The 14,760-nt window shown below is 60.6% G+C and overlaps 1 protein-coding gene across 6 annotated transcripts in view; it reads left to right on the top strand.

Annotated features, from left to right (window-relative positions):
• Positions 1-14,541, top strand: part of LOC125354493 (centrosomal protein of 104 kDa-like) — a 32,910-nt gene extending 18,369 nt beyond the window's left edge. For all 6 annotated transcript variants that reach the window (XM_048350117.1, XM_048350118.1, XM_048350113.1 and 3 more), the window contains 10 exons: positions 2,113-2,289; positions 3,856-4,062; positions 4,666-4,773; positions 6,912-6,948; positions 7,063-7,129; positions 9,117-9,225; positions 10,960-11,098; positions 11,435-11,502; positions 13,149-13,239; positions 14,369-14,541. In XM_048350117.1, coding sequence (XP_048206074.1) covers positions 2,113-2,289; positions 3,856-4,062; positions 4,666-4,773; positions 6,912-6,948; positions 7,063-7,129; positions 9,117-9,225; positions 10,960-11,098; positions 11,435-11,502; positions 13,149-13,239; positions 14,369-14,484 — 1,119 coding nt within the window. In that variant the 3' untranslated portion in view covers positions 14,485-14,541. The remainder of the gene's footprint in view (positions 1-2,112; positions 2,290-3,855; positions 4,063-4,665; positions 4,774-6,911; positions 6,949-7,062; positions 7,130-9,116; positions 9,226-10,959; positions 11,099-11,434; positions 11,503-13,148; positions 13,240-14,368) is intronic.
• Positions 14,542-14,760: the final 219 nt, after the last annotated feature.

Here is a 14,760-nt window from a genome sequence, read left to right as displayed (position 1 = left end):
CATTCTTTTTTTTTTTCTTCTAGTCCTGGGGCATGGACTCAGGGCCTAGGCACTGTGCTTGAGCTTCTTTTTCTTTTGCTCAAGGCTAGCACTCTACCAGTTGAGTCACAGCATGACTTCCGGCTTTTTCTGTGTATGTGGTGCTGAGGAATTGAACCCAGGGCTTCATGCGTGCCAGGCAAACACTCTACCACTAAGCCACATTTCCCAGAGATCTAACAAATTCCTTAAAATCCTCCGTAGAATTTTGTGAATGTGCACATCTTTTCAGAGGTAGGAATCTAATAGTTTCCTGTCTCAAAAGGTCATTTCTCTAAAATATGAAGAGCTGCAAATCTCCTATATTTAAAAAAAAAACTTAAAAATTTTAAGTGAAATTAATTAGGAAAATAGTTAACATTAATAGGAAGGTAAAAAATCATATTGAAGTGTCACCGTATTCTCAATAATGTAGTATAAAATTTGGACAGAATGTTAGTTTTCAAGGAAGAAAATTGGAACATACATTGATCGTCATTTATTTTTTTAATTAACATACGAAGGACGTGTTGTTGTTTTTCCTTAAGAGACAACGTGTCACTTTCTTGCCCAGAGTCACCTTGAACTCGTAGACTCCATTGATCTTCCTGCCCCACCCTCTCCAGCAGCTGGAATTACAGGAGTGTGTGACCCTGCCATTGTTCTGTAGTCTGCATCTCAGGTGGCCTTGTAGTGACACGTCACAGGGACTGAGCTCTTGCACGCAAACCTGCCAAATGAGCGGCCACATGTCTACCACTCTTGTTTGTTGCTTAAGAAGTTTGCGGTACATGCTTCTCTGAAGCAGTTTATCTTCTTTGGTCTTTCATATTTGTACAGTCAACTCAGGGGCCCAAACAAAGTTAATTGTGCTGGAAAAATGAGAGATTATTTTAACTTTTTTTTTTTTTTTTTTTTGCCAGTCCTGGGGCTTGAACTCAGGGCCTGAGCACTGTCCCTGGCTTCTTTTTGCTCAAGGCTAGCACTCCGCCACTTGAGCCACAGCGCCACTTCTGGCTTTTCCTATATATGTGGTGCCGAGGAATCGAACCCAGGGCTTCATGTGTACGAGGCGAGCACTTTACCACTAGGCCATATTCTCAGCCCCGAGAGATTATTTTAGATGACATGATCCATGGAGCTATTAGCCAGTCGTGGTGGCTCCTGCCTGCAATCCCAACACTCCAGAAGCTGAGGAAGAACTGAGAGGGAGAGGCAAGCCTTGGCTACGTGGTGAAACCCTGTCTCCAAAGCAAAGGAAAACATTTCTTCCTATGCTGCAATTCAAGTGCTTCAGTATTTTATAATGTCAACTTTAAAAGGCAGCTTTCCAAAAATATGTTGGTTTCATCATTTAAGATTTTTAAAAATGGAGCTGGGAATATGGCCTAGTGGCAAGAGTGCTCGCCTCCTATACATGAAGCCCTGGGTTCAATTCCCCAGCACCACATAAAACGGCCAGGAATGGCACTGTGGCTCAAGTGGCAGAGTGCTAGCCTTGAGCAAAAAGAAGCCAGGGACAGTGCTCAGGCCCTGAGTCCAAGCCCCTGGACTGGCAAAAAAAGAAAAACAACAACAACAAAAAAGATTTTTAAAAATGTATTATATGTGAAGGTATAATTCCATTCTCTAAGTATTTTACAGATAGCTTTTTTTTTTCAATACCTGGGTTTGAACCCAGACCCTTGTACTTGCTTGAGCCTTGCCTTAGCTCTTTCTGTCTCAGGTCATTTTTCCAGTGGATTTTGTGCTTTCTGCCTAGGCTGGCCTCAGATCATGATGCTCCAGTCTGTGCCTCCTGTGTGGCTCAGGTTAACCTCGCTCATGAAGCTGAGGAGTACTGGAGCTCAACCCTCAAGTTTCCCACTGTTTTCTCGGCAGCCCTCATTAATCTCCCAGTGACCGTGACTTTATTTCTTGTGCATGGGGCTTGTACCATTGAGTAGAAATGTGAGTTTATACATCGGCGGTTTTCCTGTCGTTTAATTCCGATCACTTTTCCCTGTTTTGCATCAGTGTGAAGATTGCGCCACGTGGACCACATTGCTTGTGGCATTTTCAAGTAGAAAGTGACAGGCCCCCTTGGCTTTGCAGGAAATGGCCCTGTTCAAGGAGGTCAGGTGTTTGCAGATCATCCCGCCTGCCTTGGTGCAGCCGCTGAGAGCAAACACTTCCGTTCATCTGGCCATGAGCCAAGTGGACCTGCTGGCCCGGCTGCTGAGGGACCTGGGCACGGAGAACTCGGGCTTCACCGTGGACAACGTGATGAAGGTAAGCCAGCTCCGCGGCGACGCGCCACGTGGCCTGCAGCCCGGGGCACAGCTCATCAGTGTCGGGTGACCATAACCAGGTCTGCCCAATGCCTGAGGGCACCTCGCGTCTTCCGTCCGCCCGCCGTGAGTGGCGTGACGTTTGCACGAATCAGAACGTGGTGCGTGAGGGAGGTAACAGCCACACTGAATAGCCGCATCCTCCGCACAGCCACCTTCCTCTCCAGCCTGGATCACTGCCTTCGGCCCCCAGAGCCCCCCACCCTCGGCTCCTCGCAGGCGAGGCCGTGACACTGCCCTGCTCTGACTGCGCAGGGCCCTGTCCTGTTCACGCCGCCAGTCCTGACTCGAGCTCCGCTCTGTGGACCCTGTCAGAGGTGGCTGGAGACGAGAGCCACCAGTGCCCTGTTGTTGCTGCCGTTTCCGCTGGCCTGACATTATTTACGGTCTTGGTCTCTTGGTGGCTTTGTTTAGCTCCGTGTGACACAGGCCCTCACTGTGTGGTCCCAAGCTGGACTTGAATCACGCCCCTCCTGCCTCATCACTGAGAGCCAGCCTCACAGGTGTGTGCCGGCACGCCCGGCTTGCCATCACCCTCTCCTGCCCCCAAGTTTGAGTCCTTATTTCTCCAGGGCCACACACATTCCTATTTCTGCAGCGGTATCCCCCAGCACCCCACTTCAGACCAGGCGAAGCGTTGGTCCCAGTGAGCTTTGGTGTATGACAAACCCTAGGGTGTCGGTGCCTGAACGTTGATGGCGCTCTGTGGCTGTGGCTCCATACCATCGGCAAGGCCGGAGGGCACCGGGCAAAGCAGGACACCAGGCCAGGGAGCCGTAGGACCAAGGACCTGAACTGCCAGGCCCCAGGCTAAGTGAACAGACGAGCTGGGCTCAGACAAGAGCAGGGCAGAGGACGGCAGAGGGTCCGTGAGGCGATCGTCGTGATCTGTGCCCAGGGCATCCCGCGGTGTGGCCCGAGTCTGAAGGGTGCACTGGTGGCAATCGTGGTGTCCGGGTCACGTTCCCCCTGGCCCCACAGTGCCGAGGAAGGAGGAGTCCCCGTGCACAGGGGCCCCGAGGGCAGAAGTGACCGCAGTGACAAGCCGGACGCAGGCCAGTGGGGCTCGAGACGAGGGCAGGGTGGCAGGAGCACCCACAGTGTGGGCAGACACCTGCAGAGGAGGTGGGCTCGCACATCAGCTTCGAGAGAGGGCGGCCCAGGGAGGCTCAGCGGGGCCAGCCACCCCCGCAGCACTTCAGGACAGTCGTAGCTGACTGAAGGCAGGTGCGTGAGGGCCGCCGTGTCTCCTTGTCGACGTGTCTAGTGTGTGCTGTGATTTTCACGTGAAGTCTGGGAAGCGGTGCTTCCTGATGCGGGGTAGACAGAAGCCGAGGCACACATACGTGTGCAGTGTGTGCGAGGAAATGGCACGGACCTAGGGGACCTGAGCATTTCCTTCCCGAACTTGTGTGGTGCGCCTGTGTGTCTTCTCGTATGCGAAGGAAGTTAGCCTCGTTACCCTGAGCATCAGCGGCCCCTCGCGTGGCCTCCAACTCTGTTTCAGTTCGCAGTGAGCACCCTGGAGCACCGAGTGTACGAGGTGCGAGAGATGGCGGTGCGGGTGATTCTGGACGTGTACCGGCAGCACCCGGCCCTCGCCCTGGAGTACCTCCCTCCAGACGACAGCAGCACGCGCCGGAACCTGCTCTACAAGACGATCTTTGAGGGATTCGCCAAAATAGATGGCAGGCTCACAGACGCTGAAATTAGGGTGAGTTCGCCCTTGTGAGAGACGGACGAAGCTAAGAGTGATACTTCCCTTAGTCCAGGACCTGGCTCCTACACTATGAAAGTGGATGCCATTGGGGCAGTGGCTCACGACTGTCAGCGCAGCTACCGAGGAGGCTGAGATCTGCGGATCAGGGTTCAAAGCCAGCCGAGGCAGGAAAATCCAGGAGACTCTGATCTCCAGTTAACTACCAAAAAGCCAGAAGAAGTATAGCTGTGGCACAAGTGCTAGTGTGCCAACCTTGAGCATAAAAGCTAAGCCCTAAATTCAATCCCTAGCACTGGTACCAAAAAGAAAAAAGAATGTTGGTTCCCCAAGTCCTGGCTCTTGCAGTAAGAAAGCTGGTTCTTGGAGTTCTGGTCCTGGCTCTTCTGCCTCTTTCCAGTGAGCCCCTCACACCCCAGTCTGGGAAGACTGACCCATGCTTGGCACCTTTGTCTGCCATTAAGCTTTCATGACATTAACCTGTGCAATTTACTTAATCCTAGTTATATTCTTGTCGCTAAGTATCATAATGTGTCAGAAATAAACCTCGGTGTCTTCTACTGTCAGAAAGCCCTCCTCACAGAAAAATGATCTTTCCAGGCACAGAAAAGAGCCGCTACGGAGGAAGCAGAAAAGCAGAAGAAAGAAGAAATCAAAGCACTACAGGGGCAGCTGGCGGCCCTGAAGGAAATGGAGGCTGAAGTCCAGGTCGGGAACATGCGCGCGTCCTATGACTGTGGGTTTCCACTGCAGTTCACTCTGCTGCTTGGCACAAGTGGTATCTTTGCTGTTCCTGAGTTAGTTTAGGTTGGGAGTTGGACTCAAGTGTCAAAAATCCAGGGCTGGGAATGTGGCCTAGTGGTAGAGTGCTCACCTCGTATACATGAAGCCCTGGGTTCGATTCCTCAGCACCACATACACAGAAAAGGCTGAGAGTGGTGCTACAGTTCAAGAGGTAGAGTGCTAGCCTTGAGCAAAAAGAAGTCAGAGACAGTGCTCAGGCCCTGAGTTCAAGGCCCAGGACTGGCAAAAAAAAGTCAGAAATGCAACGCCTCCAGCTGTGGGGCTTGTAGGAAGTTGCTGCAGGGGGCCAGGGGCCGGTGGCCAGAGGAGGTCGAGGGCAGGGAGGAGACGGGGAAGAAGAGGTAAGGGTTTCTCTCTGACTGAAGGAAGTCTGGAAATACTCCTAACCTGCAGCCCTCCCCAAAGCCTCCGGCCTGTTGCTTGCAGTGGGACCAGACCATTTGGCTGGATAAAAATGTGTCCTTGACTAAACTGCCCTATGCCTGGGGCTGGAATTAGTACTGAAACCTTAATGTTGTAGTTAAGTTCCTAAGTTGAAAGAAAGTACCCTAAGAAGAAAGTGGTGATCCAGGCACCGGTGGCTCATGGCTATAATGTTAGCTACTCAACAGGCTCGGACCTGAGGACCATAGTTCAAAGCTAGCCCAGGCGGGAAAGCCCATGAGACTCTTAGCTCCAAAAAGCCAAAAGTGAGGGCTGGGGATATAGCCTAGTGCCTGCCTCGGATACACGAGGCCCTAGGTTCGATTCCCCAGCACCACATATACAGAAAACGGCCAGAAGTGGCGCTGTGGCTCAAGTGGCAGAGTGCTAGCCTTGAGCGGGAAGAAGCCAGGGACAGTGCTCAGGCCCTGAGTCCAAGGCCCAGGACTGGCAAAAAAAAAACACAAAAAAACAAAAAGCCAAAAGTGGAGCTGTGACTCAAGTGGCAGAGCGTGAACCTTGAGCAAAGAAGCTGAGATAGCGCTCAGGCCCTGAGTCCAAGCTCCAGGACTGGCACAAAAAAAAAAAAAAGAAAAGAAAAAGAACTGTTCACGGGCTCAAGGTTCCGTCTGCAAAGTACACGGGGTTCTTGCTGGCAGCTGCAGCTGCCTGGCTCTGCGCCCTCACGGCATGTGCTAAAGGAGCAGCGGGTGTCAGGCCTTGTTACCTCCTGTGTAGTCCCCTTTCACCCTCGAGCGTGAGCCGCCCGTCCCGTGGACGGCAAAGCTGGAGTGAGGGCTACGTGCAAGCCTTGGCGTGTGTGGCCGCGAGATGCCCCCCCCCCCACCCACTCGCTAAGAATAAGGAGGCAGGACACACGGGCTGTCTCAGGGAAAACTTCTGGGAAATCCGTCCTTTTACTCAGGGGAGGGGTTTATATGACAGTAATGGCGGCAGGAAGGGGAGGGACTAACTGGATACTAGCGATAGGCTGATGAACTGTCCATCACAGTGATGTCACAGAACTTCCCCTATGGGCGGTTGTCACATCCCACAGGACCGCCCCCTGGGCCTGGCCCAGCGCCATTTTGACACACACGTGGCCGAGGCGGAAGGCGGGGCTGGTTTGCTACCTTTTCCAGTTCCAACCCGGAAGGGGGTAGGAGTGGCTAACAGCCACGCAGCCCCAGGGCAGGAGAAAGGGGTGATCTCTCAGGACCTGCCAAGCCGATGCCCCACACAGGGCATTGGCGGGGCACACAGGCAGGCTGGCACGTACGCCTGCGAACACAGCTGCTGGGGAGGAGAGCCACGGCAGCTTCCCGCCAGGGCTGGGAGTCAGGACAGATCAGCAATGGAGCAAGAGGCAGAAAGGGATCCCGAGCCAGGCCTCCTCAGCTGTACTGAAGCCGCAGCCCGGAACCGGCCCTGGGCTGCCCCAGCCCACGTGGGGGTCCTGTACCACAAGTTCTGTGGGTGCCAAACGCTTTTCGCCCCTCAGCGGTCACGACAAGCCTGCGCGGACCTTCAGGGTCCTTCCCTGTGATAGAAACTATCCTGCGTGTTGACTACTGCCGACAGTGCACACTCAGGGTGACGGTGTCTCTGTTCTGTCCCAGGAGAAGGAGAGCGGAGCTGTGACGGCCGGGAGTCAGGGTAGGTGACTGTACTTTGGAATCCGCTTCCGCTCATTCCCAGCACCAACCACCGTGCTGCTAAAGTAAGTGGCTCTGCAAAAGCTTACCCAAACCCTTCTCCTTTCTCTGCCAGACCCTCAGGGGAGAAAAGCAGCCCCACCCGGTGCCCCGGACGCGCCTGATGACCACTACTGGGATAAGTGAGTCAAGCCGGCTCCACCTCCGTGCGAGGGCTGCGGCAGAAAGTCTAAACCTCCGGCATGGGTGGCTCCCCATGGGTCACTGCGCTCACCACCCCGTCAGTGGGCGCCTCACCACGGCCTGAAAACTGGGGACATCACCCTATGCCCACACACAGTTGTCTTGGATCAGAAAGGTCCACCGCCCCCGCCTGCACCCCAGCACGTGTCCCGGGGGCCACCGCCCCCGCCCGCACCCCAGCACGCGTCCCGGGGGCCGCCGCCCCCGCCCGCACCCCAGCACGCGCCCCGGGGGCCGCCGCCCCCGCCCCCGCCCGCACCCCAGCACGCGCCCCGGGGGCCGCCGCCCCCGCCCGCACCCCAGCACGCGTCCCGGGGGCCGCCGCCCCCGCCCCCGCCTGCACCCCAGCACACGTCCCGGGGGCCGCCGCCCCCGCCCGCACCCCAGCACGCGTCCCGGGGGCCACCGCCCCCGCCTGCACCCCAGCACGCGTCCCGGGGGCCGCCGCCCCCGCCCCCGCCTGCACCCCAGCACGCGTCCCGGGGGCCGCCGCCCCCGCCCCCCGCCCGCACCCCAGCACGCGTCCCGGGAGCCGCCGCCCCCGCCCGCACCCCAGCACGCGTCCCGGGGCCGCCGCCCCCGCCCGCACCCCAGCACGCGTCCCGGGGGCCGCCGCCCCCGCCCCCCGCCCGCACCCCAGCACGCGTCCCGGGAGCCGCCGCCCCCGCCTGCACCCCAGCACGCGTCCCGGGGGCCGCCGCCCCCGCCCCCGCCCGCACCCCAGCACGCGTCCCGGGAGCCGCCGCCCCCGCCCGCACCCCAGCACGCGTCCCGGGGGCCACCGCCCCCGCCCGCACCCCAGCACGCGTCCCGGGAGCCGCCGCCCCCGCCCGCACCCCAGCACGCGTCCCGGGAGCCGCCGCCCCCGCCCGCACCCCAGCACGCGTCCCGGGGGCCACCGCCCCCGCCCGCACCCCAGCACGCGTCCCGGGGGCCGCCGCCCCCGCCCGCACCCCAGCACGCGTCCCGGGGGCCGCCGCCCCCGCCCGCACCCCAGCACGCGTCCCGGGGGCCGCCGCCCCCGCCCCCGCCTGCACCCCAGCACACGTCCCGGGGGCCGCCGCCCCCGCCCCCGCCCGCACCCCAGCACGCGTCCCGGGAGCCGCCGCCCCCGCCCGCACCCCAGCACGCGTCCCGGGGGCCGCCGCCCCCGCCCGCACCCCAGCACGCGTCCCGGGGGCCGCCGCCCCCGCCCCCGCCTGCACCCCAGCACACGTCCCGGGGGCCGCCGCCCCCGCCCGCACCCCAGCACGCGTCCCGGGGACCGTCGCCCCCGCCCGCACCCCAGCACGCGTCCCGGGGACCGCCGCCCCCGCCTGCACCCCAGCACGCGTCCCGGGGGCCGCCGCCCCCGCCCCCCGCCCGCACCCCAGCACGCGTCCCGGGGGCCGCCGCCCCCGCCCGCACCCCAGCACGCGTCCCGGGGGCCGCCGCCCCCGCCTGCACCCCAGCACGCGTCCCGGGAGCCGCCGCCCCCCGCCCGCACCCCAGCACGCGTCCCGGGGGCCACCGCCCCCGCCCGCACCCCAGCACGCGTCCCGGGGGCCGCTGCCCCCATCACTCCAGCACACGTCCCGGGGGCCACCGCCCCCATCACTCCAGCACACGTCACTGCCCCACCAACCACAAGTTCTGTGGCAACAAAACGCTTTTCCCCACCCAGTGGCCATGACAAAGGCGCAAGGCCCTTCAGGCCCCTTCCTTCCTCGTGATCTAAACTTCCCACGTGTTGATGACTGCCTTCAAAATGCAGAGCCGGGGAGCCTCAGTTGACGCGCCTCAGCCACCGCGTGGCACTGACGGGGCCCCTCGGCCCTGCCAGCCAGCCTGGGCGGTGCAGGACGGGAGGACACCCCCACCCCTCAGCAAGGTCCGTGTGGGCCGGGACTGGGGCGGCCTGGCAGGAACCCCTGTGCTCTCTCGCAGCCTGTGCATCTTCTGTGGGGAGCGGAGCGAGTCCTTCACGGAGGAAGGCCTGGACCTGCACTACTGGAAGCACTGCCTCATGCTCACGAGATGCGGCCACTGCCGGCAGGTGAGGCCCGCGGGAGTGCAGCAGAGGCCACCGCCGGGTGGCCGTCACCACCCCAAGAGCCCCAGCTACTCCTGATCCCACCCAGTACCGATGTGCCACCTGTGGCCACCGCCACCCAGTCTTCTTCGTGGTTCATGCTTTTTATGAGCTGCTTGAGAAGTCTTCCCTACCGTAACTTTCTGAATTCACCAATTTTTTTTTGTTTGTTTATTGGCAGTACTGGGGTTTGAACTTAGGGCCTCGTGCTTGCTGGGCAGGCACTGGCCTGCTTCCGCCATGCTCATGCTCCGTGTGTGTGTGTGTGTGTGTGTGTGTGTGTGTGTGTGTGTGAACTCAGGGCCTGGGCACTGCCCCTGAGCTTTGGTTTCAAGGTTGACTCTTCCCCGTTTGAGCCACAGCTCCACGTCCAGCCTTTTCTGGTTCATTGGAGATGAGAGTCTCACAGACTTCCCTGCCTGGGCTGGCTTCCCGCTGCGACCCTCACATCTCAGCCTCCAGTAGCCAGGGTTACAGGCGTGTGCCACCAGCGCCTGCTCCATGCTTTTTTCTCTTTTCATACAATTTTACTGTTATCACTGAGGTGTTGTGCAGAGGGCCTACCATCTCACAAGTTGGGTGTTGAACACACTTCTTCCTTTGCTTTCCCTGCTCCCCCCTCCCCTCCCTGCCCACGGGTGATAAAGCTCATTTTCCCACAGTGCCATGCTCCTTTTGTTCGCTTGCTTCTTTGTCTTTTCTTCTTATGTATTTTTTATTATCCTTTAGTAGCTGTACAAAGCCACCCACCTTCTTAGACAGGAAGCCACTCTCTCCCTTGCCCTGGGCTCTTTCAGGCCCAGGTAGGAGTCTGTCCTGGCACCAAACCCTCTGACAGGAGACTCCAAAAACTTCCATGTGGGAATGTCCTCTCCAGCTCGGTGCGGAGTCCATTGACAGAGCTCAGGGTGCCACATGTGTAAATTGGCAAGAGATTCTTTTTATTTTTTTTTGGCCAGTCCTGGGCCTTTGACCTCAGGGCCTGAGCACTGTCCCTGGCTTCTTCCTGCTCAAGGCTAGCACTCTGCCACCTGAGCCACAGCGCCCCTTCTGGCCGTTTTCCATATATGTGGTGCTGGGGAATCGAACCGAGAGCTTCATGTGTTGGAGGCAAGCACTCTTGCCACTAGGCCATATTCCCAGCCCCATTGGCAAGAGATTCTTATCTCTGGCTGTTCTTAGAAATACTGAGTAGCCAGGCGCTGGTGGCTCACACTTGTAATCCTAGCTATTCAGGAGGCTGAGATCTGAGGATCACAGTTCAAAGCCAGTCCAAGCAGAAAAGTCCATGAGACTCCAATTAATCACCAAAAAAAAAAAAGCCAGACATAACACTGAGGCTAAGGAGCTCAAGGACAGCACCCAGGCCCAGAGTTCAAGCTCCAGGACTCAAAAAAAAACACCACTGGGGAGTCAGAATTTGAATCCAGAGCCATACATAGAACCAACCACTGATGAACTCCTCCGCCCCTGGCAGACACGGCACTCCGATCAGCCCGCCCCCACCACTCTGCAGGGCCTTTGGTGGTTCTGAGGGGCGTGGAGAGGTTTTCACGCGCCTACAGCTGCCCTGTGGGATGAGTACCGAGGGTTTAATCAGCGCTGGCAAACGGTCCTGCGTGTGTGGGCGCCGAGCAGGGCCGGCCTGCGGGACGCTGCCGCAGCTCAGCAGTGAGCCCTGGGTCCCCTTGGGTGCAGGTGGTCGAGATCTCAAGCCTGACGGAGCACCTGCTGACAGAGTGTGACAAAAGGGACGAGTTTGGGAAGTGCCACCGCTGCAGCGAGGCTGTTCCCAAGGAGGAGCTGCCCAGACACCTCAAAGCCAGGGAATGCAACCGTGAGTGTCCTGCGCCCTGCAGGCGGGCCTGGGCCTGGGCAGCTGAGGGTGAGGGAGGGGGACGGTGAGTGCCCCACCCCCTCGGCAGGCCTGGGCCTGGGCCTGGGCAGCTGGAGTGGAGTGACAGTCAAGGCTGCCCGCCAGCCGCCTGTCTGCCCAGCCAGGCTATCCACGTGTCCTGTTTCTCTCCCTTACTTAGCTTTCAGACATGCAGCTATGTTATTGGGCAGGGGGCTACCGGCGTTTGAACCCGGGGCCTTGATCTTACTAGGCAGGTGCTCTACCATCTGAGCAGCTCACTCGGCTCAATTAAATCAGTTTACTAAATCGTTTCAGCTGCTAAGTCAGAGAAGCTGGCGAACCGCTGTCCTCTGTGCCATGAGAACTTCACGCCGGGTGAGGAGGTGAGTGGGGGCGTGGGAGACACGCGGACGCGCCCCCGGCCGCGCGTCGGGGAAGGACCTGTGCGCGGGCGGCCCCACGCCTGCCTTCCCGAGCGTTCGTCAGGGGTCCCCTCCAGGCGCCCCCACTCTGCAGGAGGTCAGAGCGGACGGCCGTGCTGCTCACCGCCATCACCGGTAGATTGCGGCCTCACCCTGCAGCCCTCTGGCTGCTGGCGGGGGGGGGGGGGCGGGGGCGCAGCTGGGCCCCGCTGTGGGGCCTCCCTACCCCAGGCACGTGGCGACTCGCTGGGGAGGGCCAGCGCGTGGTGCTCTGCCCTTCCACCGTCAGAGGCGGCCCGGGGCCCCGGGCAGTCCATGGCTCTGCACGCCACGCCAGCCAGCGCTGCCCTCCGTGGGGCCGCATCACCCTTGCAGGCCCGCTCTGGCTCCCCTCCGGCTCCCCGAGTGTAGGTCAGGTCCTGGCTCCTCCGTGGCAGCCGATGTTTTGGTTTCCACCTCACCTTGAACTTGCAGAGTAACCGTAGGGTGCCCCTTCACTCCGTCCCCGCTCTCGGTGACGACGCCGTCTCGGGCTTCTGCCCGGGGCTCCTGAGGTTGCCATCCGACCTCGTAGCCTCCGATCGCCTCCTGCAGCCTGGGTGGGCTCTCTCTCCAAGGGTAATTGTTTTGAGACACACGGGGCTGCAAGCGGGTGCTGTAGCCAGGCCTGCTCCATGGGCAGAGCCAGAGGAAGCGTGGGGGGACGAGGCGTGGCCTCCATCCTTCCATCTTGTCAGCTGCGAGGCTCCCTGGAGCTCATGAGCTCCGTCTCTGCAGGTCCCCATCCTCCAGCCCAGGCTCCGGTCCCCAAGGGCCCAGAGATGTGGAATTAGGTGACACACGTCCCCCACTCCACCCTGGCTCTGCCCCCCGTGAGACAACACAGGACTCGCCTTCACCCCTCAACGATGGGAGCCGCGGGCCTTGCTTCTGTCCTCAAGCAGCTGCACGGGCTCCGTAGCGACTGTAAACGCACCCAGGTTCATTGGTGCATTTCACAGTCGAGTCCTGGGGGAGTTTTTATCAGAGCTCTGGTGGATGTCCCTCCGTGTAGAATACGGCATGCTCTGAGTCGGCACCCTTAGCCGCGGCGCTGTCCGTCCTCTCCCTTTCTGACATGAGTGGCGTCGGTGTGCACATGGGCTCCCTTCCCAGGCTTGCTGCCTGGCACAGCATCATCCCCAGCTGCCCCGAGCTGAGCTGAGCGCTCAGCGGTGCCGACGGTGGCTGGTGGTCTCCGCCCCTCCCCTGGGGCCCGCTGTGCTGGGAACCAGCGCCCGCTGTGGCAGCTGAGCTGGCAGCGCAAACGGCATGCGCCCAGCCACACACCGAGCAAGCGCATTTGCCACCTGACCCCGCCCTACCTCCCAGTCCATGCACACCGGGTTCTGACCCCACCCTCAGGGCCTGTGCTCACCCACAGCCTCACCCGGGGCAGGACGCCCTTCCCGGCTCCTCCCAGACCTGGTTCTGAAGGCCCAGCGGGTTGTGGGCCCCTGGCACTGGCTGGGGTGGAGCCACACCCGCGGCCTGCACCGTCATGGAGGTCACGAGCTTCGCCCTGGCCCCTCCGGTGGCCACACTGACTGTCCCCTCCTCCACTGCAGGCCTGGAAGGCCCACCTGATGAGCCCCACCGGCTGCACGATGAACCTGCGCAAGACCCACGTCCTGCACAAGGCCCAGGCGCCCCAGCGGGGTGAGGCTTGGCCCCTGGGGAGTGGGGGGGGGGTCCACGTCCTGCACAAGGCCCAGTCGCCCCAGCGGGGTGAGGCCTGGCCCCTGGGGAGCATGGGGGTCCACGTCCTGCACAAGGCCCAGTCGCCCCAGCGGGGTGAGGCCTGGCCCCTGGGGAGTGGGGGGTCCACGTCCTGCACAAGGCCCAGTCGCCCCAGCGGGGTGAGGCCTGGCCCCTGGGGAGCGGGGGGTCCACGTCCTGCACAAGGCCCAGTCGCCCCAGCGGGGTGAGGCTTGGCCCCTGGGGAGCGGGGGGGTCCACGTCCTGCACAAGGCCCAGTCGCCCCAGCGGGGTGAGGCCTGGCCCCTGGGGAGCGGGGGGGTCCACGTCCTGCACAAGGCCCAGTCGCCCCAGCGGGGTGAGGCTTGTGCCCTGCGGGGCCCAGCACCAATCCCTGCACTCGGTGCTCTGGCTCCTTCGTGAGCAGAAGGCCAGTCTCACAACCGAGTTCTTGGTGGGCACCGGCTCCGGCTGCTCCACTGAATTCCTCCTAGAGGCATTCAACCAGTAAGGACAAGACACACTCACGGTGGCCCGTGGCTCTCCCTACAAGATGGAGCCCAAGGGCTTGGACACATGGACCTAAATGGACCCATAAGTAGTGCTACTATTTTGCTTGCAAACCACCCGGGTCGCTGGTTTGTTTCCGACTTGGGTCACCTCATGAGAGCATGCACCTTCACTTTAGAAGTGACACCTGTGTCACCGCAGGCTGCCCCGGGCCCTGCCCCAGGCTCACGTGGCCAGATGCCATCCTGGTCCAGCCTTAGGCCCGTGGCTCCTCTTAGCCATGTGCCCAACCTTGCTGCTATGTTCCAGTGCTGGGCATTTGAGCTGGCAGGAGGAATGGCTCCTTCTGCCCCTACGAAAGGCCTCTCTGAGCCGTTGTCCATTCTCCTGCCGCCGTGCGAGTATCTCCATCAGGGACCAGTTCCTTGCTGTGGTCACCTGCGGACTGTCACCTGCCAGGCTGGGAGACAGCCATAGCCTCAGGCCTGTGCTCTGTTCCAGCCCTTCCTCCTGCCCCAGTGAGGAGTGTGTCCCTGCTCTAGCACATTCCCTGTGTCCCATATGACTGTCTTCCCTGCAGGTAAAGGCCCCACCGCAGCCAGGTCATGCTCATCCGTGGCCAAGATCGGAAGCAAGATCCCCACCCCCAAGGGAGGCCTGAGTAAGAGCTCTCGCAGGACACACACCCAGCGGTGACAGGCCCTTGGCCTCCTGTGTCTCCACGTCCTGATTCTAAACCACATCTGCAACTCTCTGGCGGAGAGTCCTGTGCTCTGTCCCTCAGCGGCTGGTCGCGGCTGCTTTCACGTAAACACAGGGCAGAAATCTGACCAAAGAGCCCACCCCGAGCTAGGGCCTGGCCACGCTGCGCCTGGGCATGGGCAGGAGCGCCAGAGGGCCAGGTGCCTGCAGCCTGGGGCCGCGGCGGCCAGCAGCACCCCCCTTCCTGCACAGGGCCCCCCCAGGCCGATG

The sequence above is a fragment of the Perognathus longimembris genome, chromosome 7, assembly GCF_023159225.1.
Source record: "Perognathus longimembris pacificus isolate PPM17 chromosome 7, ASM2315922v1, whole genome shotgun sequence".
NCBI lineage: Eukaryota > Metazoa > Chordata > Mammalia > Rodentia > Heteromyidae > Perognathus > Perognathus longimembris.
The sequence above is the reverse complement of the archived record's forward strand: the minus strand, read 5'-3'. Positions and strand labels throughout refer to the sequence as shown.